This window comes from Stegostoma tigrinum, chromosome 1 (genome assembly GCF_030684315.1).
Source record: "Stegostoma tigrinum isolate sSteTig4 chromosome 1, sSteTig4.hap1, whole genome shotgun sequence".
In the NCBI taxonomy this organism is placed as follows: domain Eukaryota; kingdom Metazoa; phylum Chordata; class Chondrichthyes; order Orectolobiformes; family Stegostomatidae; genus Stegostoma; species Stegostoma tigrinum.
This window is the reverse complement of record NC_081354.1, coordinates 45,848,932-45,875,594: the sequence shown is the minus strand read 5'-3', so window position 1 is coordinate 45,875,594 and position 26,663 is coordinate 45,848,932. Positions and strand designations below refer to the sequence as shown.

General features: G+C 41.1%; 1 protein-coding gene across 4 annotated transcripts in view; it reads right to left on the bottom strand.

Moving 5' to 3' along the window:
• The window catches only part of hhip (hedgehog interacting protein), a 181,520-nt gene that overhangs the window by 94,524 nt on the left and 60,333 nt on the right, over positions 1–26,663 (bottom strand). For all 4 annotated transcript variants that reach the window (XM_048545802.2, XM_048545823.2, XM_048545816.2 and 1 more), the window contains exons 5-9: positions 17,845–17,996; positions 15,628–15,801; positions 4,827–4,970; positions 1,784–1,905; positions 1,397–1,520 (exon numbers count right to left, since the gene is read on the bottom strand). In XM_048545802.2, the coding sequence (XP_048401759.1) occupies positions 1,397–1,520; positions 1,784–1,905; positions 4,827–4,970; positions 15,628–15,801; positions 17,845–17,996 (716 nt within the window). The remainder of the gene's footprint in view (positions 1–1,396; positions 1,521–1,783; positions 1,906–4,826; positions 4,971–15,627; positions 15,802–17,844; positions 17,997–26,663) is intronic.

Sequence of the window (26,663 nt, the reverse complement as noted above, 5' to 3'; positions counted from 1 at the left end):
ACTGTAAAGCTATGCATTTCCCACTGACAGTCAATGGTATTAGCATCACTGAATCCCCTCAGTATGAATGTCCTGGGAATTGCCAATGAACTGAAACTGAACTGGGCCAGCCATATAAATAACATGGCTCAAAGGGCAGGTCAGAGGCTAGGAATTAAACAGCAAGTAACTCACCTCCTATCTTCCCAATGGCTGTCCATATTTACAAGGCACAACAACAGTATGATGGAATACTCTCCATTGCCTGGATAAATTCAGCTCCACTCAAGAAGCCTGACACCATTCCAGGACAAAAAGCCCACTTAATTGGCACCATATCCAGCATCTTCAGTATGCACTTCCTTCACCACCGACATAAAGTGGCAGCATTGTGTTCCAGCTACAAGGAGGATTATAATAATTCACCACACTTCCTACAACGGCACCTTACAAAACCTGCAACCTCTACCACCTATGTGATCAAGAGCAGCAGTTGCACAAGATCACTGCAACTTGCATGTTCCATTCCAACTTACACACAATCCTAACTTGGCACTATGTCACAGTTTGTTCACTTAACTGGGTGAATATCCTGGAATCTTCTTACTTATAGCAGTATGGGTATCGTTAAACACCAAGGACTACAGCAGTTGAAGGTGGCTACTCACCATCACCCTCTCCAGGGTAATCAGGACGGGTAATAAATGCTGGCCTAGCTATTAACAACACTCACATTCCATGATGAATAAAAAATTAGATTTATTATTTCAATAATTTTACCATTTTAACCCACTGACTATTATTGCTCTTGCTTATAATTTGTTGCTCAACTAAAGAAAATAAAGTCTGATCCTAGAGTGAAACCAAGCAATTTATTAGTACCTGCATGAAAGCTTAGAATTCTTAACCTTGAGTGAAATAAATGTAGCCATCGACAACTTGGCATTAAGTATTCTTGAATCCAGTATGAAATGTGATAATGTAATAATTTTGGAATTTCTATATTAATTTTCAATTCAGACAATGCATTCATATTTCCCAGGTCTGAAGCAGTTTTCATGTTTTGTAAGTTAGACCAAAGTAATGAGTATTTAAAAATGTACAGTTTATAAAATAAATTCAGCATTGATTAGCCATTTTGGATAAATTTATTTCTGTAAAAATCCAACTGATCATGTTGAAAAGGAAATGCAATGATGTGGTCTAGATTATCTGCTGGTATAAATTTACTGAATTTATGTTCACATCCCCAAATCCAATATTTCTTTTCTGAAGCACAAATTTGCGCTAGAGAATCCCCAGGAAACTTAAGTAAATTTTGTTTTTTTTAAAAAAACCTATGTAAGCATATAATACTGTAGCAAAGAAGCACTAAATTAATTGATTTGTTAATTATATGGAAAATTTAAAAACATACCCATTTCGATCTCCAAAGATATAGTTTCCAAAAAGTCTTCTAGATTGACACCCTCTGTATATAAAGCCACCTACTAAAGGGCTGTGACCAGAAGATTTGAATTCAACTGCAGGAGGTTCTGTTTCTTTAAACAAATCAATGTGATCATTAATTTACTAGAGGAAATGTCAGCTATATGTAACACATTAAGAAAATATTTGCTTTACTTATATGTGGAATATTGTGAAAAGATAATACAGCTGTGAGTTATTTGTATTTTTAGTTACACCAATAAAACCTTTTAGTAATTCTAAACTATTTTCCTGTAGATACATGCATACATTTCGGCAAAGCTACTCAAAACAATAATGTATGCACTAACAAGCATATTTTGAGTTTCATAATTACCATAATCCTTTCCCCTTGTTATCCTGATTATCCTTCCTGATGATTTATTCCAAGTGTTTGACTCTGAACACAGAATAGTCAGATTGCCATTAGAGTCTGCGAGATGCTGATCCACTGTACACCTAAACAAAATCAATGCATTAAGTAAGTTTATGTAGAGAGAAACATCAATGTACCCTGTAGATTGTTTTAGTAGTTGCATCCCAAGTTATTAAAATAAACTAACATCATTGTAATTTAATTCAAAATTTCAGTACCATTTACTATTTTTTTCTCTTTAGAAACATTGTCATTTCTCCTCAATGTTTTCACATATTCTATGACAACCTGTGAGTAGATATTAGTGCCTCCCCAAATGAGGAAATTGCCTAAGGCTGCACAGTGCCAAGGTGCAGTGATGTAGTAGTTCTGCTGCCAGTCTTCTCCAGTCTATTCTAAATATGAGTGTTGGGGAATCTACATGCAGTGACAGAAAACTTCAGACTTGCTTGCCTTGTTAAGAGTTAAACTGTTCTAGCCAAAGAACTCTACTTTTCAGAAGAGAAAGTTCCATTTTATGATTGCTTTTGGAAAAAGACAAGAATGCCCCAATTTTTTAATACTTTGGTAATGCAAGACACACTTTGTGGTTGAACTAGAGAGAACAGCAGTTTTTCTGAGGAATTAGATAATTTAGCTAACTCACTTCCTTTTCTGACATTAAATGGGCATCTTTTAATATTCTTTTCAGCTCAAAGATACGGTGAAAATATAAATTTTCGCAATGTGGAACTTGTTCTAGGATCAGGGAAAGACCGGAATAACATCAAGCTGAATCTTTAAAACAATTAATTGTGAATTACAACCCTATTTATTTGAAAAAGGCATCTTCCTCTTTATATCCTATCTAAGGAAGTTGAAGATCAATATAGAACTTAATTTTAAATACAAAGCATTTGATTAAATCTCAACACAAAGGACACAGCCTTCACTATTCTGTCAATATCAACAAGCATTGAAGCTTTTCCCTAAGCCAGCACTAACATCTTCTCAAACTAAGTTCTGTTTGCTTTTCTCTTCTTTTCAAGGCATTGTTTGTTGTTGGTAAAGTGTTGCAGCAACCCTCCACAATTCACCAAGGGAGCCATTCTTCAGTTGTAGGGGTTAACCTTGCCACTGTCTCTGTGCTGTCAAATTGATCATCTGCCATCCAGTCCCAGTTAAGCACAATTTTCTCCAGTAAAACACTGGAAAGACAGAAGGCATTGCAGCCTCAATTGACACAATGCCCTTGACACTACTTCTACTCTTCCTCAGCCAATGCCTCAGATCCAGTCAGACTATTCACAAGATCTGTGTTGGTTTGAATGGAAATGCAATTTTTGACTCAAAATTCTGTCTATCATAAAGACTAGGCTATAAATAACACTAATTGCTTCTGCCCTTGCGTCAGTGAGATGATTTTTTTCTTGGAGGTGGATGATTTTACAGGCAGGTGTATGAAAACTTAGACTGTCTTCCACCACGATGGCTTCATTACACTTTCCTGATTTTCAGTAAGTTTTTGAGGGGCTGCCAAGGATATTGACAAAATTCTCCATCAAGGCAGGCACCATTTTGGGGCAATTCTTGGGGTCAGTGGCAATTACCTGGGATCAGATTGGTCCCCCATCCTCCCTCAATGAGTACAAAGCCTGGCAGAAACTTGGACGTTTTCCTTCTAGCGGCAATCCAGAGTGGCATCAATGCCTTCTCTTAGTAGTCCAATGTGTATGAAGACAGTAGCGCTGTGGCCAAGAGCATGCCAGTGAAAGTGCCTCTCCTGCAAACTGATGATCCTCACAACAGCAGATTTTTCTTAATTTTCAACTCCAAGTTGTCATCTCATCTACATCTTAAGGTGCCCTTCGTACTTACCTTTCCTCTGCAGCTGCACCCAAATCTATTGGTGGGGCATTTACCTTACTATTAGTGAATGTGCCTACAGTCACAGTGTTCTTATGCTGTGGATTCCCCAGACTTCTTCGTCTTTGTTTCTCTCTTAAGACCTGCCTTAAAACGAGTGTTATGATCAAATATTTAATTGCACACATGCCCAATTCAGATCCTGATCTTCTTTAAAATCCGGCCCCTGAAGTTACACAAGGTTCGTAACTAGTAAGGTGAAAAATTTCAGGTGTGCATGTCTATATCTAATTCATTAAGTAACATGGGCTCGCTCTCTAAAACTAATTAAAACAATTAAAAATAACAAAATGTATCAATGTTTCCTTATTTTCTTTCTCTCTTCCTCCTAACTTCATCCTTCTATAAAGCCTACGTGGAACCTGACATCGACATCCCAGAGGAATCAGTTTTGTTTACTACCAGAAAGCAACAAACGTTCTGATGAATTATAGGGCAACTCAGGTATGACTGTTTTAAATTTCAAGGATGATTCATAATCTTGAAGATAATTTGGCCACATTGGACAAAATCTGGATACTAGTTACCACTTTGCATTTAAAGTGAGCTCCAGAGTGAAGTCAGCATTAAGCAATTGACTTTTGCGGGCACATGCATGCAATTAACGCAAAAAAGAGCCTTAAAACAAATTAAGTGCTGCGATCTACTGTCAAAAGAATAAGATGTTCATGGCATGGCAATCCTTCGATGATGTTTTTATCATGGTTCCAGGGACACATTTAAATGCATTGAATTCTTACTTCAACCTACACCAGTCCAAGTAAAAGTAGAGAAACATACTTCAAACTATAGAATACATTTACAGTTTCTTGTAGCTCAGTGTCAATTTTTATTATTTTATAATTCTGCTGTCTACACATCTGCGGAAGTCTTCCTTTGTTTGGATTAAGTCATTAATTAAAAATATAAAAATCATATATAGTATTGCACTTTCTAAATTGGAATTTGAAACTTTTTTTTCTGTCCTTTGCTTTATGACGTTTAAGGTACTTATGTCAGTTGACAGTAGACTTTGTAACAAATAAAGCAAAAAAAATGATGCTTCTATTTTAATAGCTGTGATTTTGAGTATATCTGTAGTATCTTTAAGCACACTTACCTTCCTGGATTATGAAGTCCATGTGCAAATATTTCTGGTGGTTGACTGGTGCTGTTAAAGTAGGGATTGCTTCTGGGTATAGCATAAGGAGCATTGCAGGTGTCAGTATCTACATCAATTCGAAGCACAGAGCCTGTAAAATCACTGGAAAGGTTACACAGCAAGTATGAGAAAAAATTTAGAAGCATGAACATCTGTAAATAAACGAGAATGAACAATAATATAAAGATTCAAGTTCAAATATTGTAGTTTGCCAAGTAGTAGACTTTGGGCCAAACATGGAGACCACCCATTTGGATATAGTTCTTCCTTAATAAATTAATTTCTAAAAATACAGGGCAACAAATGATTGCTCCACACTGACATTTCTTCGCACTTGAGCAGTTACGATTTCAATATACCTTCTAGGCAGATGTACCTAATCGAACTGAGCTTTTCTACATGTTTCCACCTGAAATGCAGCACTCCTCAGTACTCTAGTGTATTATTGGTGGAAACTATCGATGTTGTCCTGAATTTCCTGAAGGTTGCCTGAAGTCTAACCAGGAGCAGCACCAGTAAATTGGAAGACAAGTTGATTTGGGCTACTACTCCTTGCTGAGAAAAATAATTACATTAAATTAATATTGCAGAATTGCTCCTACTTTCTGGTGATCTAGAGGTAGCTGGAGAAAAATTGCTTGGAAATTGTCTGTGATTTTTCCTGAGGGGAAAACAAAAAGTGTTTAAGTCTATTGAGTGTTAATTACATAATTAATATATGTTAATATTGTTAAATGTATGAGTCAAACCTTGCAATCAAATAGAAATTATACATATTACACATAGTCTGGTATTTGGCTATGTACTCTATTTCAAACTCACCTCCAACTCATGCTAATTGATTTATTTAAGCATAGTAATGAATCCTTCCTACGTTTATAAATATAACCTCAAGCCTTTGGCTAACTGAGAAGGTTTTGTATTGGTACTGGAAGTTGCTAAGTAAAGATCTTGGACTTACATATTGCTGTATCACAACCTCAACTGTAAAGTGCAAAAAAAATTAATCGTTACTGAAGTGAAGTACTTGTGGAGCCAAATATGTTAACCAAATTGTATAAAGCAAGGCACCACAAATAACAAGTGAGATGACTGATCAAATTGTCATGTTGGTTCACGATGTTAAATGAGATTTTAAGAGTTAGACAGGGCTTTGTTTAACTTCTCCATCTGAAATGCAGCACTCCTCAGTACTCTACTGTAGTATTGGTGGAAACTATTGATGTTGTCCTGAATTTCCTGAAGGTTGCTAGAGGCTTACCAGGAGCAGCACCAGAAATACTTAAAAAACAACGCTCCTGAGATGCTGCTTGGCCTGCTGTGTTCATCCAGCTTCACACTTTGTTATCTTGGATTCCACAGCATCTGCAGATCCCATTATCATTGGTGAAGCTACCAGTCTACTTATATGCCAAAGAGCATAAACAGCATTCAACAGACAGTTAAGCAATTCTGCAACCAACAGATCAGATCTCAGCTCTGTAGACATTCCAAATACTGCCATGATGGAGGAGAAGACTCCGCATGTATTGCTATTCACAATGATGGAGGAGAAGGCTGAGATATATGTAACTAATTTCAGTCAAAGAAGTTTTGAGATGATCCAGCTCAGCCTCCTCCTCAGGTCCCCAGCATCATATAGGCCAGTCTTTAACCGATTCAATCCAGTCCACATGATAACAAGAAATGGCTGAATGCACTGGATACTGAGCACAATGTTCCAACAATAGTACTAAAGATCAGTGTTTTGGATTGACTCATGTCCCCAGCCAAGATGTCCCAGGACAGTCACAACACTCATTACCAGCAAGGTAGAAAATTGCCCAGTTATGTCCTGTCTATGAAAAGCAGCACAAATCTGACCTTGCCACTGCACGCTCATTCATTATAAAAATTGATACAAGGATTGTCAGCAGTGCTATCTAGGGGCACTTGCTCAGTAATTACCTGAAAATTAATGCTAAGTTTAGGTTCTGCCAGGATCACACAGCTCCTGACCTCATTAGAACTTTGATCCAAACACAGGCAAAAAAAGTTGTATTTGAGAGAGGAGAGGAGAGGTGGGAGTGACTGTCCATGATATCAAGACAGCTCTGGATCAAGTGTGGTGTCAAGTAGCACTAGTAAAACTGGGGTCAATGGAAATCAGGGAAAATGCTTTGCTGGTTGTGGTCATGCCTGCGCAAGGGATTGTTGGAGGTCTACAAGATAGAGTCCAATGCCCAACTATCTTCCGCTTCTTTGTCAATGACTCTATCATAAGGTCAGAATTGGGAAGGATTGTTGATGATTGCACAATGTTTAGTACCATTTGTGACTTCTCAAATACTGAAGCAGCATGTGTCCATATGCAACAGACCAGGACAACATAAAGTTTTGGGCTGATAGTTACATCACAACATATGGAGTTAGGATATATGAGTAGCTAGAATAGACCACTGAGCCCTTCAGTGCCTGCTCTGTCATTCAATAAGATCTGGTCTCTCTGCTGTAGCAAAAATGTTGTGAAACTTGAAAGAGTTGGGAAAAGAATTACAAGGGTCTTGCTGGTTTTGAAGGGTTTGAACTATATGGGAGGGCTGAATAGACTGGGGCTATGTTCCCTAAGAGTGTTAGAGGCTGAGGGGTGATCTTACAAACACTTATTAAATCATGAGGGGTATGGATATAGTGAATAGCCAAGGTCTTTTTCCTACAGTAGGGGAGTCCAAAATTAGATGTCATAGGTTTAAGGTTAGAGGGGAAGGATTTAAAAGGGACTAAGGGGCAACTTTTTCAGGCAGAGGATGGTGCGTGTATGGAATGAACTGCCAGAGGAGGTGGTGGAGGCTGGTACAATCACAACGTTTAAAAGGCATCTGGATGTGTTTACGAATAGGAAGGACTTAGAGGGATGTGGGCCATATTTCTGGCAAAAGGGATTAGATTAATTTAGGATATCTAGTAAGCATGTACAAATTGGACTGAAGGTTCTGCTTTCATGCTCTTGTGACTCTATGACTCTATGCATGATCTGGTTGTGGTCTCAACTTCACTTTTTTGTCTGCCTCCTGTAACACTTGTAATGTGTCACAAGTAATACAAGTAAGGCTCCTGCCACACAGTAATGAGTACAATACGGACACAAACTACTTTAGTAAAGGAATCAAGGTTGAGGGAGTTCAGCCGAGTGGAATTTCAGTGGAGAAAGTTGAAGCTGGATGGCCTCAACTTTAATGCTACCAGCATTACAGATAACAGATGAATCAAGGGTGCGATTGAACAAAGAAAGAACAAAGAACAAGGAAAATTACAGCACAGGAACAAGCCCTTCGGCCTTCTAAACCTGTGCTAATCAAGATACTTTGTCTAAACCTGTCATCTATTTTCTAAGGATCTGTATCCCTTTGCTCCCTGCCCATCCATGTACCTGTCCAGATATATCTTAAAAGAAGCTATCGTGTCTGCGTCTACCACCTCTGCTGGCAACGTGTTCCAGGCACCCACCACCCTCTGCGTAAAGAACTTTCCACATATATCTCCCATAAACGTTCCTCTTCTTACTCTGAACTCATGACCCCTAGTAATTGAGTCGCCCACTCTGGGAAAAAACTTCTTGCTATCAACCTCGTCTATACCCCACATGATTTTGTAGACCTCAATCAGGTCCCCCCTCAATCTCCGTCTTTCTAATGAAAATAATCCTAATCTACTCAATCTTTCTTCATAGCTAGCACCCTCCATACCAGGCAACATCCTGGTGAACCTCCTCTGCACCCTCTCCAAAGCATCCACATTCTTTTGGTAATGTGGCGACCAGAACTGTACACAGTGCTCTAAATGTGGCCGAACCAAAGTCTTATACAACTGTAACATCACCTGCCAACTCTTGTACTCAATACCCTGTCCGATGAAGGAAAGCAAGCTGTATGCCTTCTTGACCACTCTATTGACCTGTGTTGTCACCTTCAGGGAACAGTGGACCTGAACACCCAGATCTCTCTGTACATCAATTTTCCCTAGGGCTTTTCCATTTGCTGTATAGTTTGCTCATGAATTAGATCTTCCAAAAGGCATCACCTCGCATTTGCCTGGATTGAACTCCATCTGCCATTTATCTGCCCAACTCTCCAGTCTATCTATATTCTGCTGTAATCTCTGACAGTCCCCTTCACTATCTGCTACTCCACCAATCTTAGTATCATCTGCAAACTTGCTAATCAGACCATCTATACCTTCCTCCAGATCAGTTATGTATATCACAAACAACAGTGGTCCCAGCACAGATCCCTGTGGAACACCACTGGTCACAGGTCTCCAAGTTGAGAAACCCCCTTCCACTACTACTGTCTGTCTCCTGTTGCCTAGCCAGTTTTTTTATCCATCTAGCTAGCACACCCTGGAACCCATGCGCCTTCACTTTCTCCAATGCCTTACTGAAGTCCACATATATGACATCTACAGCCTTTCCCTCATCAATCAACTTTGTCACGTCCTCAAAGAATTCTATTAAGTTGGTAAGACATGACCTTCCCTGCATAAAACCATGTTGCCTATCACTGATAAGCCCATTTTCTTTCAAATTGGAATAGATCCTCTCCCTCAGTATCTTTTCCAGCAGCTTCCCTACCACTGACGTCAGGCTCACCGGTCAATTGACATGTGAAATTGCACTGTTGTTGACATCACAGAAACATGGCTGAGGGAGGGGCAGGACTGGCAACTCAACATTCCAGGGTAAAGGATCAGGTAGGATAGGGGAAGGATGATATCTTGGAAGGGTCATCAATTGAGGCTTTGTGGGTAGACGCTGGGAATAGAAACAGGACAGTCACACTGCTGGGAGAGCACTTTAGACCTCAAACAGTCAGCAGGGCATAAAAACACATCAATAGACAATTATACTGAGATGTGTGAAAACAATAACATGATAATTATGAGGTTGTAGATTTGCTCACCGAGCTGGTGTGTTTGATTGTAGATGTTTCATAAGAACACCTCTGGTGAAGCCTTGGTGTTCTGTCCCACTTGTTATTTATATGCCTTAGTTCACCGCGGTGGTTGGCATCACTTCCAGTTCTGGTTTTTACTGTTTTGTATATAGATCCACTTCGAAGTGTTTGTTGATGGAGCTCTGGTTAGAATGCCAGGCCTTCAGGAATTCCATGGCGTGTCCCTGTTTGGCTTGTGCTATTATGGATGTTTGTCCCAGTTGAATTTGTGTCCTTCCTCATCTGTGTGTATTGAGACTAGTGAGAATTGGTCGTGTCTGTTGGTGGCTAGTTGGTGTTCATGTTTCCTTATAATCAGTTTTCTTCCAGTTTGGCCTATGTAGTGTTTCTCACAGTCCTTGCATAGTATTTTCTATATTACTTTAGTTTTATTGGTTGTGGGTATGGGATCCTTTACATTCGTCGGTAGCAGTTGTAGAGTGGTTGTTGGTTTGTGGACTTTCCTAATACCTAGGGCTCTGAGTGCTCTTGTGTTCATCTCCGATATGTCTCTGATGTACAGTGGCTACTGCTACTATGACAGTTACTGACAAATATAAAGATCCCATACCCACAACCAATAAAACTAGACCCGATACACAAATCACTGAAAAACAGAACTGGAAGTGATGCCAACCACCCCAGCAAATTGATGCATATGAATAATAAGCGGGACAGAACACCAATGCTTCACGGAAGCTCACTGATGATGTTACCTAGCAGAGTGATGAAATGTCTGCAATCAAACATATAGGCTTGGCTAGCAAGTCTACAACCTCGACCACAACCTGAGCTACAAATCTTCTCAAAAAACTTACATATGGTAATTATGTTAGGCAATTTCAATTCCACGGTATTAATTGGGATAGACATAGTGCAAAAGGCTCAGAGGCGACAGATTTTTTGAAATGTATTCAGGAAAGATTTTTATGTCAATATCTAAGAGGTCCAACGAGGCACAATGTGTGCTGGACCTAAATCTTGGTAATGAAGCTGAAAATGGGTTCAAGGGCAGCATTTTAGTGACGGTGACCAGAACATCATACATTTTAAATTTGTTATGGAAAAGGAAAAAGATGGTCTGCAAAAGAGGGAATTTGGATTTGGCAGTCAGATTTTGTTAAAATAAGACAGGATCTGGCCAAAGTAGAGTAAGAACAGCTATTGCTGGGTACATCTTCAGCAAAACAGTGAAGATACATTCAAAATGGAACTAGTGAGAGTACTGTTCACTTTAGGGTTAAATGTAGCAGCAAAAACACCAGACAATATTCAGGACTGAATAAGAAGGAAAAGAAAGGCTTTTAACAGGTACAAAGGAAACCAATCAATGGAGGCCCTCATATAGTACAGAAAGTCCAGAGAGAACTTAAGTAAACAATTAAGACAGCAAAGAGGAGCATGAAAAAAAAGCACTGGCCATGAAGATGAAGGAAAATTCCAAGATATTCTAAGTGTAACAAGGGAAGGTGGATAACCAAGGAAACAATGGGGTCCATTAGGGGCCAAGGATGGAATGTGCATATGGAGTCCAAGAACAATAATAGGGTGTTCTACAAAGTTTTCAAATCCATCTTTGCTTTGGAGATGGAACTTATTGGGGAAAAGAATTCTGGAAGAAGGACTGAGGTTCTTGAGCAGTTTGACATAGACAATGAGGAGGTATTGGAGATTTTAGCAGGATTAAAAGCAGATAAATCCCCAGGTCCAGATGAGTTAAATTCCTGGTTTCCGTGGGGTATAGGGAGGAAATTACAGGGGCCCTGACCCAAATTTTTAATTCATCTCTGGTCTGAGGGGAGAAGTTAAATGACTAGAGGACAGTTAATGTGGTTCCATATTTCAAGAAGGGTAGAGAGAAATCAGGTAACTACAGACCAGTGGTCTCACATCAGTGGGAGGAAAACAACCGGAGAAAATTAATCTCCATGTGGAAATGTAAAGTTTGATCAGAGATAATCAGCATGGGTTTGTCAGAGGGAGATCATGCCTAACAAATTCATTTAAACTTTTCAAAGAGGTAACCAGGTGTGTAGATAAGGGTGTTGATGTGTTGAAATGGATTTCAGAAAGCTTTTGCATGGGATCTCGGGTATCTTGGCAAATTAGATCCAAAATTGGTTACATGGTTAATGACAGAAGTATTGGTAGAAGGCTGTTTGTGTAACTCGAGGCCAATATCCAGTGATGTACGACAGAAATCAGTTCTGGGTTCCTTATTGTTCACAATATATATAAAAGACATAGAAGAAAATGTAGGTGACATAAGTATATTTCTAGATGATACAAAAATTGGTCAGATTGTTGGTAGTGAGAAAGAAAGTTATAGGAGAATACAAACTCATTGGTCACATCGATCAGTGTGCGGTGGTGCGTGGTTAGAAGAAATAACAAGACAAGGAAGTACTCAATGAATAGCAGGACACTCAGAAGCTCAGAGGAATGAGGGATCTTGGAGTGCTTGTCCACAGATCCCTGAGATGCCAGGACAGATTAATAGGACACATGGGAAACCTGCCTTTATCGATTGTAGCATAGATTACAAGAGCAGAGTGGTATGTTGGACCAGTACAGGACTTCAGATAGGGCACAGCTGGAGTACTGTATGTAATTCAATACAAGAAGAATGTGATGAACTGGGGTTAGTGCAGAGGAGATTCACCATTATGTTGTCTGGGATGGAGAAGTTTAGCTATGAAGAGAAGCTGGATGAGTTCAGGTTGTTTTCTTTAGGGCAGAGAAGGCTGAAAGGTGACCTGATTGAGGTGTATAAGATTATGAGGAGCGCAGACATGGTGGAGAGAAAACAGCTGTTCCGCTGAGTTGAATGATCAATAACATGGGGGCAAAATTGTAAGGTGAAAGGCTGAGTGAAATAGGGGATGTGGGGGAAAAAAAATCACCCTGAGGATGGTAGGGATCTGGAAAGCACTAGCTGGGGGGGGGTAGTTAAGGTAGGAAACTTAAGGATTTTTCAAAAATACATGAGCACATGAAATCTTATAACATCCAAGGCTGTGAGCAGATGGGGGATTTCAGGAGTGGAGACCACATTTTTAAGGTGAGAGTAGAAAGACTTAAAGAAGTCAAGAGGAACAAATCTTTTACACAGAGAGTGGTTTGCATATGGAATGAACTTCCTCTGGAAGTGGTGGATGTGGGTACAATTAAAATGATTAAAAGTCATTTGGATAAGTACATGAATAAGAAAGGTTTGGAGGGATTTGGGCAGGACCAGACAGGTGGGACTATTTTAGTTTGGGATTATGTTTGGCATGGACTGGTTGGACCGAAGAGTATGCTTCCATGCTGTTTGACTCTGGCATAGATTTACAGTGCATTTTTTTTCTATTGGTGCAGACTCAGTGGTTTGAAGGGCCTCTTTGGCATTGTATGATGTTAAGATTCTACGAGTGATTTGAACTATTGCTGATGTGCTATCTGTAAGAGATTTCAGAAGACACTTAGGTTTTAAACTGACTCTTTTGATTCAAGGTAGAATGGAGTAATCAGAAATGGCAAGAGGTTTGTTGCCAATTCTGTCCCGTGATGAGCCTATGTGACTTGATTGGCATGGGGACAGGGAGGCCAGAGAAAATCCTACTGATTCAAATGCCAAAATTCAAATTCAAACGCCAGTTTCCAATCTGGAGGTAAAGGGAAAAGTAGTCGACCTTGCTATGGATAGACTTACATACTCCCAAGTTCTAAGATTCAGAGAGCCTGGGGAGAGAGAAAGGGAAGCAACAGCTAAGGTGACCAGCAAGGGAAATGGTTGCTCTTTGTCAGCCAACAGGCAGAATGGTGGATGCTCATTTTCAAGAGATGGGGCCTGCAGAAATGTAATGACATTGGAAGAGTTACCTTGCCATGACAATGAGGAGTTGCCAGCGTTGGCCTTATTGCTTGAAGTTGATTCGGGAGGTTAAAGGAAACAATTCTCAAAATACAGTGAATGCTATAACTCAGTGAAACAGAGAGAAATGAGCCTGTTGGAAATTACAAGTAACTTTGAATTGCTTCTGGACAGATAACTATTCTGTGGAAAGTGTTGTGTAATGTGAACGTGGCTGGGGTTTTCCCTTGTGCAGGGAGTTGTACTTTTGGCAATATTTTTTCTGTAGTTTAATGTATTAGCTGCTTGTTCAGTAACGTTTAGTTCATATTTTCTTTAATTTGCCTGTTACAGTAGTAATTCTTTTTTGAAAACGTTATCAGTTTCTACAGGGATAGTACCGCATAGGAAAGAGTTCAACCTCTGCATTTAAATGCCTTAATATACAGAGTCACTAGTAATATCAATTTAGCCTGAGTGACAGTTCTGTGCCAAGTAGCCCCCAGGTATGTGGACGAATCACACTCTACCATTGCTTTGCCATCGTGCCGATCACTAAAACCTGTTCCTCCACAGCAGTCAGTTTGCAATATGACTATCATCGTAGGTCCAGTATGATAAATGGAAATGTGGACAGCCTGGATTAGTGTTTGTGAAGACTGATGTTATATTCATTAAACTTAGAATTTATTTGGCTGCAAGAGACCAAATTCATGCTGTTACTTCTGATACTTCCAGCCAGGTCTGTTTGTTCAGTTAGCTGGCTTCTTCCAATCTGCAGCAAAATAAATCTTCTCTTGCAGTCCACATTGCACTGCCATCAACTCCAAGGAACTGCCAAGAGAACTGGTGATGGTGATGTGGGTGGGGAATGTGTGGCGGGGAGCCTTTTCATGTTGCCTAGCCATAAATATTCTCCCTACAGCCTTCATAAAGAGTGCAGGATACAGTATTTCTGATCTCTGCCAGTGACCCTTTGAATAGTGAACCTTTCATTGATGAGTGCAAATATTCTACGCTTAGTCAGGAAGCCTGGATGTAGGATGCTAAATGATTGACTTTGTTAAGCAAACACAGCAAATCCTGCTGCTGAACTTCCAAGTATATAGTTTTCCTATCAATTTAAGCTGATCTGTCTGTAATTGCCAGTTCTATCATTCTTTTACATAAATTAGATGTAACTTTGGCAATCCTTCAGTCCTCTAGCGCACACCCAAAATCTGAAGAGGATTAGAAGAATTTGAGAAGAGACTTCACAGTTTCCATTGTTATTTCCCTGAACAACCTTGGTTGAATTCTATTTCAGGGAGTAGGCAACAGCATCGTGATTTTATTGCTAGACTACTAATCCAGAGACCCAGCTAATATTCTGGGGACCTGGGTTTGAATCCTACCATGACAGATGGTGGAATTTAAATTCAATAATAATTTAATAAAATAATAGTCTAATGATGACAATGAAGCCATTGTCGATTGTCAAGAAAAAAGTATCAGATTCACTAATGTCTTATGGAAGGTAATTTGCCATCCTTACCTGGTCTGGCCTACATATGACCTACATATAGACAGAACCACAGCAAAGTCGTTGACTCTTAATTGCCCTCTAGACATTTAGGGATAGTAATATGTGTTAGCAAAACTAGTGATGCCCACACCCCATGAATGAAATTTAAAAAATGAACTGGGTAATTTTTGTATTGTGAGTGCTTCCATTTCAATTTCTCTACTGCCTTTTTTTGTATTCTATTTCTTATTTTCTATAATGACTGAAATAATGAAAAAGAATTATCAAGGAAAGAAATCTATGCTATACTGTTTGGCATTACTAAATGACACTTGTCATGTATCACCTTGGACATTAGACAAAGTCCTTCATCGCAAGTGTTTTGACAGTTCATTTATAATTATTGAATGCTATGTGCATTTTACCGTGTCATTTTTATCATCTACTTACCTTAACCCATCCATCTCTTCCATATCATCAAGAGTAATCATTCCATCTCCAAGGAAGATGTACAAAAAGCCATCAGGTCCAAACAAGAGCTGTCCGCCCAAATGCTTTCTGTGTAACTCTGCTACTTCAATCAATACCTTTGCTGTTCTTGTATCCACTTGATTTGTATTTTTTCTACATAATAAGTTATAATTATGTTTACTAATAAAATTACATTCAATTAGTCATTTCGTAGTACAGAACATGAGTATTGCTGAAAAAAGACACATTTTGTGAATGTTTTTCACCTTGCTCTCATCAGAACAATTTGCAAGGAATAGTAATGTAAAAATAAAACAGCTTTTAATAGTATGGCAGTGCTGATTCATAGGAAAGTGGACCCTGATTAGAACAGGCATTGTAATAGTGAATATTCCTGCTAAGTAATTCTGAATGAATGAAGAAATATGCTGATGACAATTCAGTCTTGTCAGTCAGGCTCATAGTGTGGCACACATGTGGGTACCTACTGTAAGCTTAATGCATTAATACAGAAGACTGTCTTCTGTGCAGGCAAAGAGAATTAATGCAGACTGCGCCTCTTCCAACTAAACAAAATACATGACAGCCATTCTTAGGTTCATTGATTAGGGCAATATCTTGAGTTAGCCTGCCTAGTTTAAAATATAAATAAAACTTGGCAGCTAACTGTCAGTCATTATTAAATGGTGCATTTTCTGTGGTGATGCCTCTACTAAAGTTCACTTGTCAACCAATTAACATTGTCACACAGGATAAATGCTGTTTTCCCTTTACATTGGTATTCTTGAGAATTGTCTGATGAGCACAAGAGGAAAGGTATCTTATAGCAATACATAATTACATTCCTTTGAAAAATACATTAATTAAAGAAAGAATTTGTATTTTACAGCAACTTTTATGGCCTTAGAATGCCCCAAAATCCTTTACAACTAGTTAAATATATTTTTGAAGTGTAGTCAGTAGTAGAGTAACATGAGGGACAAGAGGTCGACAGCAAGGTCCCATAGGCAGCAATTAAATTAATGTTCAAATAATCTGTAACATTCATCTTGTTGGAAAGACAGGTATTTGCAAAATACTCAGTAAATCTTCCTTCATTTTTTCTATAGGGCATGGGATCATTTATGTCCACTTGAAAAGCAAGAAGTGCCTTGGCTCTTACCCAAATGGTAGCACCTCTGCCAATACTATACTCCCTTGCCACTAAACTGAAGAATCAGGCAAATTACCTGCTTCAAGCTCTGGAGTGGTACTTGAACTCACAACCTTCTGATTCAGTTGGAAGAGTGAGACTACTAAATTAAGGGTGACAAATGTCCTCAATACTCAAAGGGACAAGAATGTAACAACTTAGCCAACCTAATTAAATACATTCAAAGTTCCTTTCTTGGAATTTAATGTTTTGATTTTTGTTTTAATATTCCTCCTCGTTTAAATCAATTGTGAAATAATTGTTGGTGTATCAGGGATAAATCTTGAGGGTTTCCTGAATCCCACCATTTGAATGTTCCAGTCTGGTCTAAAGCTGATGCATTTTTAGTTACTGACACGCTTACACTGGTATTAATTCTAGTTTCTCACAGAGTCAGATTCCAAATAAATTATTAAAGTCCACAGATAAACACTGGAATATACCAAATAATGGTACTACTTTGTAAAGGTCTAATTTAAATTTTTGTTTTAGTGACAGCAATGTTTAAATGTACAGCTGGATTATTTAAATGAAGTTCTTAAAACATATCTATAACATTGAACAACATTTTTACTCATCTCATAACATAGCCATAGATTTATGAAGCTAACCATAATTAAATTAAAACAGTTACGAACACTGAATCAACCACATGATGAGAAAGTGTGAACTTCCTTTAATTGTGATCGCAGAATAGAGGGACATGACTCAACGCTAGAACTTGCTCTAATGTGAAATAAACTACCACAACCAAGTAGCTGGGTTCTTGCAATTGGCTATCTTCACCAATAAATAGACTGGTTAGCATTTTAGAGAGAGTTTGACATTGAACAGTATAAATTCTTATGTTACTGTTTTGATGAACTAATAAATAGCATCATCATTCCATACAATACAGTATTTACATCGTCATTTACAGCAAATGAAGCTTTGTTCCATGTGTTCAGTAATTAGTATTGGTGAAACATTTGGAGCAAAAGTTTCTCATATTGTTATTGTACTACCTGGAAACAGTGTATTCGACTACTCGAAGAATGTGGTCATGTGGTCCAATGGCCCATCGCTCTTGGTTGGTGGTATAAGATGCATAGAGCTTTCCATTTTTCTTGTATTTGGGATGGAATGCGAGGCTTAACAGTCCTCTTTCATCTCCACCCTGTGGTTAAATTAAAAAAGATTGTAATTTTAAATACTTTCTCCATTTGTTTCATCTGGAAACCAATGGAAAGGATCTTTTTTGGTGGGGATAATTTGTTTATGAACACTCTCTTTTCTTTCTTGCATTGACTACTACACACAAAAGAATGATAAAATATTTCCATTTAAATAACTCACCAAGTTAGAATCAGGCATTTGTCACTACTGACACGAGCAATGCATTGCATATAAAAAACTCTTACTGCACTATTGTAAAGTGATTTGTGTGTGTAATCTTTAGATCTCCATGTAGACAAGTTTAAATGCAAGGAAGAATTCTTTGTTCAGCTATTAACTTGTTTATACACTAAAGAAGACAAACGAGTCCAACACTAGCAGCAGTTTTTTCCTGCTGTTAATATTCGTAAATCATCCAATACCACAGGGTGAGCTGTGAACTTCTTGCCTTGGCATGGCACTCCAAGAACAATTAAATTGATTGTTTAGCATATGAACTTTTCTTTATCCTTGAGGCAGTTACATCAGTTGTCACATCTGTGGTGGTCTGCTTCTTTTTGTCTACAAATAATTAATAGCCATTTTTCATTTGTAGCTGTGTGTTGGACAAAGGAGCAATGCAAGGAATGCAAATGACCCCCGTGTTTAACGTATTGTATTAAAGGTTACTTGCATACTTCTTCAAAAATCCATTTCATTACAAATGGGGTGATACTTTCTTTTAGCTTATCCATTATTGATTGCAGTTTGTGATAAAAAAATTGATACAGTCATCTTGATTGAACTCAAAGATCTGTCACCAATAAATTTGTTTCTTGTTACCATATACAGGCAACAACCATTGAAAATACAAAAATTTTGCACCTATGATGATGATAAATTCAAAATGGCATACTTCTTGCTCATCACTGTTGTTGAGCTGGCTTCATCATAGCACCAAGAAAAGCGTTCGACATTAAGCAGATGCATTTCTAACCACATCAAAAGAACAGTGAAAGAAAGTGAATTCATGTATATTAAACTGGTAACAAATCTACATGTTGTTTGATGCATTTCTGAAATTCTGCTTTTAAAGAACTCGAATTTCAGTTGCTATAAAGGGCGGCTCCCACTGCACAATTATTTTACTTCAATTAGAAATAAAGACAGAAAACTAAGCAGGTACCCCTCTCATTCATAATATATAGAGCTGGTAGGAACTGCTGATGCTGCAGAATCTGAGACAACAAGGTCCAGAGCTGGATGAACACAGCCGGCCAAGCCGCATCAGAGGAGTAGGAAAGCTGATGTTTTGGGTCTGGACCCTTCTTCAGAAATCAGAAATTTCTGAAGAAGGGTCCGGCCCTGAAACATCAGCTTTTTGCTCCTCTCATACTGCTTGGCCTGCTGTGTTCATCCAGCTCTACACCTTGTTATTAGTGATATGACACAAAGGTTAGTGGAGCTCTTGAAAGTGAGCAGTATTGTCAGATACAGCAGAATAATAGATAGGCTGGAGAGTTGGATGGAGAAATTGTAGATGTATTTTAATCCAAACAGTTGTGAGGTGATGCATTTTGGAAGGTCCAACAGAGAAAGGAAGTATATCGTAAATGGCAGAACCCAGAACAGGTTGGTACCTGGGGCTTCGATGTTGTGGCCATTTTGGAGACATGGATAGAGTAGGGACAGGAATGGTTGTTGCAGGTTCTGGGATTTCGATGTTTCAGTAGGAACAGAGAAGATGGTAAAAGAGGTGTGGCATTGTTGGTCAAGGACAGTATTACAGTTGCAGAAAGGATGTTTGGGGGCTCATCAACTGAGGTAGCATGGGCTGAGGTTAGAAGCAGGAAAGCAGAGGTCACCCTGTTGGGAGTTTTCTATAGGCCTCCAAATAGTTCCAGATATATAGAGGAAAGGATAGCAAAGATGATTCTTGATAGGAGTGAGAGAGACAGGGTAGTTGTCATGGGGGACTTCAACTTTCCAGATATTGACTGACAGCACTATAGTTTGAGGACTATAGATGGGTCAGTTTTTGTCCAGTGTGTGCAGGAGGGCTTCCTGACACAGTATGAAGACAGGCCAACAAGGGGTGAAGACACATTAGATTTGGTACTGGGTAATAAGCCTGGCCAGGTGTTAGATTTGGAAGTAGGTGATCACTTTGGTGATAGCGATCACAATTCTGTTATGTTTACTTTAGTGATGGAAAGAGATAGGTGTGTACCACTGGGCAAATGTTATAGCTGGGGGAAAGGCAATTACGATGAGATTAGGCAAGATTTAGGGAGCATAGGATGGGGAAGGAAACTGCAGGGGATGGGCACATTAGAAATGTGGAGCTTATTCAAGGAAAAGCTCCTGCGTGTCCTTGATAAGAATGTACCTGTCAGGCAGGGAGGAAGCTGTAGAGCGCGGGAGCCGTAGCTTACGAAGGAAGTAGAATCTCTGGTCAAGAGGAAGAAGGAGGCTTATGTTATGATGAGATGTGAAGGTTTAATTAGGGCGCTTGAGGGTTACAAGGTAGCCAGGAAAGACCTAAAGAGAAAGCTTAGAAGAGCCAGGAGGAGACATGAGAAGTTGTTGGCGGATAGGGTCAGGGTAAACCCTAAGGCTTTCTATAGGTAGTTAAGGAATAAAAGAATGATGAGAGTAAGATTAGGGCCAGTCAAGGATCGTAGTGGGAAGTTGTGTGTGGATTCAGAGGAGATAGGGGAAGCACTAAATGAATATTTTTCAACAGTATTCACTCCAGAAAACGACAATGTTGTCAAGGAGAATACTGAGATACAGGTTACTAGACTACGTGAGATTGAGGTTCACAAGGAAGAGGTATTAGAAATCCTACAGAAGGTGAAGAATATATAAGTGCCCTAGGTCGGATGGGATTTATCCTAGGATCCTCTGGGAAGCCAGGGAGGAGATTGCCAAGCCTTTGGCATTGATCTTTAACTCGTCATTGTCTACAGGAATAGTGCCAGAAGACTGGAGGATAGCAAATGTGGTTCCCCTGTTCAAGAAGGGGAGTAGAGACAACCCTGGTAATTATAGACCAGTGAGCATTACTTCAGTTGTTGGCAAAGTGTTGGAAAAGGTTATAAGAGATAGGATTTATAATCATCTAGAAAAGAATAATTTGATTAGGGATAGTCAGCACGGTATTGTGAAGGGTAGGTTGTGCCTCACAAATCTTATTGAGTTCTATGAGTGGGTGACCAAACAGGTAGATGAGAGTAAACTGGTTGCTGTGGTATATATGGATTTCAGCAAGGCGTTCGATAAGGTTCCCCACAGTAGGCTATTGTACAAAATGCGGAGGAATGGGATTGTGGGAGATATAGCAGTTTGGATCAGAAATTGGCTTGCTGAAAGAAGACAGAGGGTGGTGGTTGATGGGAAATGTTCATCCTGGAGTCCAGTTACTAGTGGTGTACCGCAAGGTTCGGTGTTGGGTCCACTGTCATTTTTATAAATGACCTGGATGAGGGCGTAGAAGGATGGGTTAGTAAATTTGCAGATGACACTAAGGTCGGTGGAGTTGTGGATAGTGATGAAGGATGTTGTAGGTTACAGAGTGACATAGATAAGTTGCAGAGCTGGGCTGAGAGGGGGCAAATGGAGTTTAATGCGGACAAGTGTGAGGTGATGCACTTTGGTAGGAGTAACCTGAAGGCAAACTACTGGGCTAATGGTAAGATTCTTAGCAGTGTAGATGAGCAGAGAGATCTTGGTGTCCATGTACACAGATCCTTGAAAGTTGCCACCCAGGGTGACAGGGCTGTTAAGAAGGCATACAGTGTTTTAGCTTTTATTAATAGAGGGATCGAGTTCCAGAACCAAGAGGTTATGCTGCAGCTGTACAAAACTCTGGTATGGCCGCGCTTGGAGTATTGCGTACAGTTCTGGTCACCGCATTATAAGAAGGATGTGGCAGCTTTGGAAAGGGTGCAGAGGAGATTTACTAGGATGTTGCCTGATATGGAGGGAAGGTCTTACAAGTAAAGGCTGAGGGACTTGAGGCTGTTTTCATTAGAGAGAAGGTGGTTGAGAGGTGACTTAATTGAGACATATAAGATAATCAGAGGGTTAGATAGGGTGAATAGGGAGACCCTTTTCCCTAGGATGGTGATGGCGAGCACAAGGGGGCATAGCTTTAAATTGAGGGGTGAAAGATATAGGACAGATGTCAGAGATAGTTTCTTTACTCAGAGAGTAGTAAGGGTGTGGAACGCTTTGCCTGCAACGATAGTAGATTCACCAACTTGAAGTACATTTACGTCGTCATTGGACAAACATATGGACGTACATGGAATAGTGTAGGTTAGGTGGGCTTCAGATTGGTATGGCAGGTCGGCACAACATCGAGGGCCGAAGGGCCTGTACTGTGCTATAATGTTCTATGTTCCTTAGAAGCATTAGCATACTGAGGGATCTAGGTGTACAGATGGTGTTCCATGAAAGTGATAACACACGTGGATAAGGCGGTCAAGAAGGCAGATAGCATGCCTGTTTTCATTGGTCGGGACATACAGTATAAAAACTGGCAAGTCATGTTGCAGCTTTAGTTTGGCTACATTTAGATGATTGCATACAGTTTTGGTTGCCTCCATACCATAAGAATCTGGAGGTTTGGAAAAAAGGTTCACCACAATGTTAACAAAGTGTGGAGCTGGATGAACACAGCAGGCCAAGCAGCATCTCAGGAGCACAAAAGCTGACGTTTCGAGCCTAGACCCTTCGTCAGAGAGGGGGATGGGGAGAGAGAACTGGAATAAATAGGGAGAGAGGGGGAGGCGGACTGAAGATGGAGAGAAAACAAGATAGGTAGAGAGGACAGTATAGGTGAGGAGGTAGGGAGGGGATAGGCCAGTCCAGCGAAGATGGACAGTTCAAGGAAGCGGGATGAGGTGGTAGGTAGGAAATGGAGGTGCGGCTTGAGGTGGGAGGAAGGAATGGGTGAGAGGAAGAACAGGTTAGGGAAGCAGAGACAGGCTGGGCTGGTTTTGGGATGCAGTGGGGGGAACGGGACGAGCTGGGCTGGTTTTGTGATGCAGTGGGGGGAGGGGAAGAACTGGGCTGGTTTTGGGATGCAGTGGGGGAAGGGGAGATTTTGAAGCTGGTGAAGTCCACATTGATACCATTGGGCTGCAGGGTTCCCAAGCGGAATATCAGTTGCTGTTCCTGCAACCTTCGGGTGGCATCATTGTGGCACTGCAGGAGGCCCATGATGGACATGTCGTCTGAGGAATGGGAGGGGGTGTTGAAATGGTTCGCGACTGGGAGGTGCAGTTGTTTGTTGTGAACCGAGTGGAGGTGTTCTGCAAAGCGGTCCCCAAGCCTGCGCTTGGTTTCCCCAATGTAGAGGAAGCCACACCAGGTGCAATGGATACAATATACCACATTGGCAGATGTGCAGGTGAACATCTGCTTAATATGGAAGGTCTCTTGGGGCCTGGGATGGGGGTGAGGGAGGAGGTGTGGGGGCAAGTGTAGCACTTCCTGTGGTTGCAGGGGAAGGTGCCGGGTGTGGTGGGGTTGGAGGGGAGTGTGGAGCAGACAAGGGAGTCGCAGAGAGAGTGGGTTTCTCCTGAAGGCAGACAAGGGTGGGGATGAAAAAATTCTTCCTCATGCAGATGGCCTCAAGGCCCTCCACTTCTTCCTGTCCCGCAGTCCCAACCAATCCCCCTCCACCGACACCCTCATCCGCCTAGCCGAACTCGTCCTCACCCTCAACAACTTCTCCTTCGATTCCTCCCACTTCCTACAGACTAAGGGGGTGGGCATGGGTTCCTGCATGGGCCCAAGCTATGCCTGCCTCTTTGTAGGTTACGTGGAACAGTCCCTCTTCCACACCTACACAGGCCCCAAACCCCACCTCTTCCTCCATTACACTGACGACTGTATCGGCGCCGCCTCTTGCTCCCCAGAGGAGCTCGAACAGTTCATCCACTTCACCAACACCTTCCACCCCAAACTCAAGTTCACCTGGGCCATCTCCAACACATCCCTCACCTTCCTGGGCCTCTCAGTCTCCATCTCAGGTAACCAGCTATAAACTGATGTCCATTTCAAGCCCACTGACTCCCACAGCTACCTAGAATACACCTCCTCCCGTCCACCGTCCTGCAAAAATTCCATCCCCTATTCCCAATTCCTCCGCCTCCGCCGCATCAGCTCCCAGGATGAGGCATTCCACTCCCACACATCCCAGATGTCCACGTTCTTCAAGGACCGCAACTTCTCCCTGCAGTGGTCGAGAACGCCCTTGACCGCGTCTCCCACATTTCCCGCAACACATCCCTCACACCCTGCCCCCACTACAACCACCCCCAGAAGATCTCCCTCGTTCTCACATACCACCCCACCAACCTCCGGATACAACGTATCATCCTCCAACACTTCTGCCATCTACAATCCGACCCCACCACCCAAGCTATTTTTCCATCCCCACCCTTGTCTGCTTTCCGGAGAGACCACGCTCTCCGCGACTCCCTTGTCCGCTCCACACTCCCCTCCAAACCCACCATACCCGGCACCTTCCCCTACAACCGCAGGAAGTGCTACACTTGCCCCCACACCTCCTCCCTCACCCCCCTCCCAGGCCCCAGGATGACCTTCCATATCAAGCAGATGTTCACCCGCACATCTGCCAATGTGGTATATTGTATCCATTGCACCCGGTGTGGCCTCCTCTACATTGGGGAACCAAGCGCAGGCTTGGGGACCGCTTTGCAGAACACCTCCGCTTGGTTCGCAACAAACAACTGCAACTCCTAGTCGCGAACCATTTCAACTACCCCTCCCATTCCTCAGACGACATGTCCATCATGGGCCTCCTGCAGTGCCACAATGATGCCACCCGAAGGTTGCAGGAACAGCAACTGATATTCCGCTTGGGAACCCTGCAGCCCAATGGTATCAATGTGGACTTCACCAGCTTCAAAATCTCCCCTTCCCCCACTGCATCCTAAAACCAGCCCAGTTCTTCCCCTCCCCCCACTGCATCACAAAACCAGCCCAACTCGTCCCGTTCCCCCCACTGCATCCCAAAACCAGCCCAGCCTGTCTCTGCTTCCCTAACTTGTTCTTCCTCTCACCCATTCCTTCCTCCCACCTCAAGCCGCACCTCCATTTCCTACCTCCCACCTCATCCCGCTTCCTTGACCTGTCCATCTTCCCTGGACTGGCCTATCCCCTCCCTACCTCCTCACCTGTACTCTCCTGTCCACCTATCATCTTTTCTCTCCATCTTCGGTCAGCCTCCCCCTCTCTCCCTATTTATTCCAGTTCTCTCTCCCCATCCCCCTCTCTGATGAAGGGTCTCGGCCCGAAACGTCAGCTTTTGTGCACCTGAGATGCTGCTTGGCCTGCTGTGTTCAACCAGCTCCACACTTTGTTATCTTGGATTCTTCAGCATCTGCAGTTCCCATTATCACCACAATGTTGCCTGATTAGCTAAGAGGAGAGATTGGACAAATTCACTATGATTTCAATTGAATGTCAGAAGCTGAGGGGTGAAGTGACACAGGTTTACAAAATTGAGACGTAGCGATAGATTGGATGGTTGGAGTTTTTCAATTACGAGGGACATAGATTTAAGACAGAAGAAGCAAAGTTTAAAAGAGTGGTGAGTGGCGAGTTATTTTTTCACTCAAAGGGTGGTGAGTGCTTGCAATGTGCTGCAAGAAAATGTGGTAGAAGGACATACAATAGTGACTTTTAATAGGCATCTTAACAGATACGTGAATAGGCAGGGAAAACAAGAATACAGATTGCAAGAAGAAAAAGGTTTTCAGTTCATGTGTCAGTGCAATCTTGGCGGGCTGAAGGATCTGTTCCTATTCTGTACTGTTCTTTGTTCGATATATCTTAGTGTGTTGCCTGTACTTGCATCTGGGACCACCTCTACTTCCCTGCGCAAACCTGTTCATATCTTTCTGAAGGCTAAACTACATAACATCTCCATTTAATTTTAGGAATGTCTGTTTATTATTTGTTCTCAGGAAATGCATCAATGTGATTTTCTACTTTCTGCTTCCAGCTCCAATGTTCGTTGTTTAAAAAAAAGTCGAAAAACATAAAGCAGCACTTGGCTAAAAAGCATGCAGTCATCATGAGTTTTGCAATAAGACACTCAAAACTCTTGCGTTAGGCTTGCTTAATCAAATAAGCATATTAGAAACTTGACATTAAAAATAAACAGCTAATCTGATCAGTACATAATAGAGATTTACTTACAGCAGAAACAGTAGCCAAGACACAAGCTCTTTTGAGGCAGAAACTATGCAGAGATAACCCGTTGTTACAAGCACTGAACTCCTTTGCCAACAAGTTGGGTATTACTTGCAATGAATTCAGACTTTTTGATGCACTCCACAAAATAGCCGACATAAGAGACCTCTTAGCACAAAGTCCATGTAGGATATTGTGAAAACACCCTTCAAACCCTAGCATGCTGGCAAACCAATCATTAATGTAGTAGTTTTTCAAGATAGCCTCCATCCCTAAAACAGAATAAAGGCAGAAATCCTCTCTCTTTGTCAAACATTAAGATTGACAAGTCGCCAGGCCCGGACCAGATTTGTCCTCGGCTGCTTTGGGAAGCGAGAAATGCAATTGCTTCGCCACTTGCGAAGATCTTTGCATCCTCGCTCTCCACTGGAGTCGTACCTGAGGACTGGAGAGA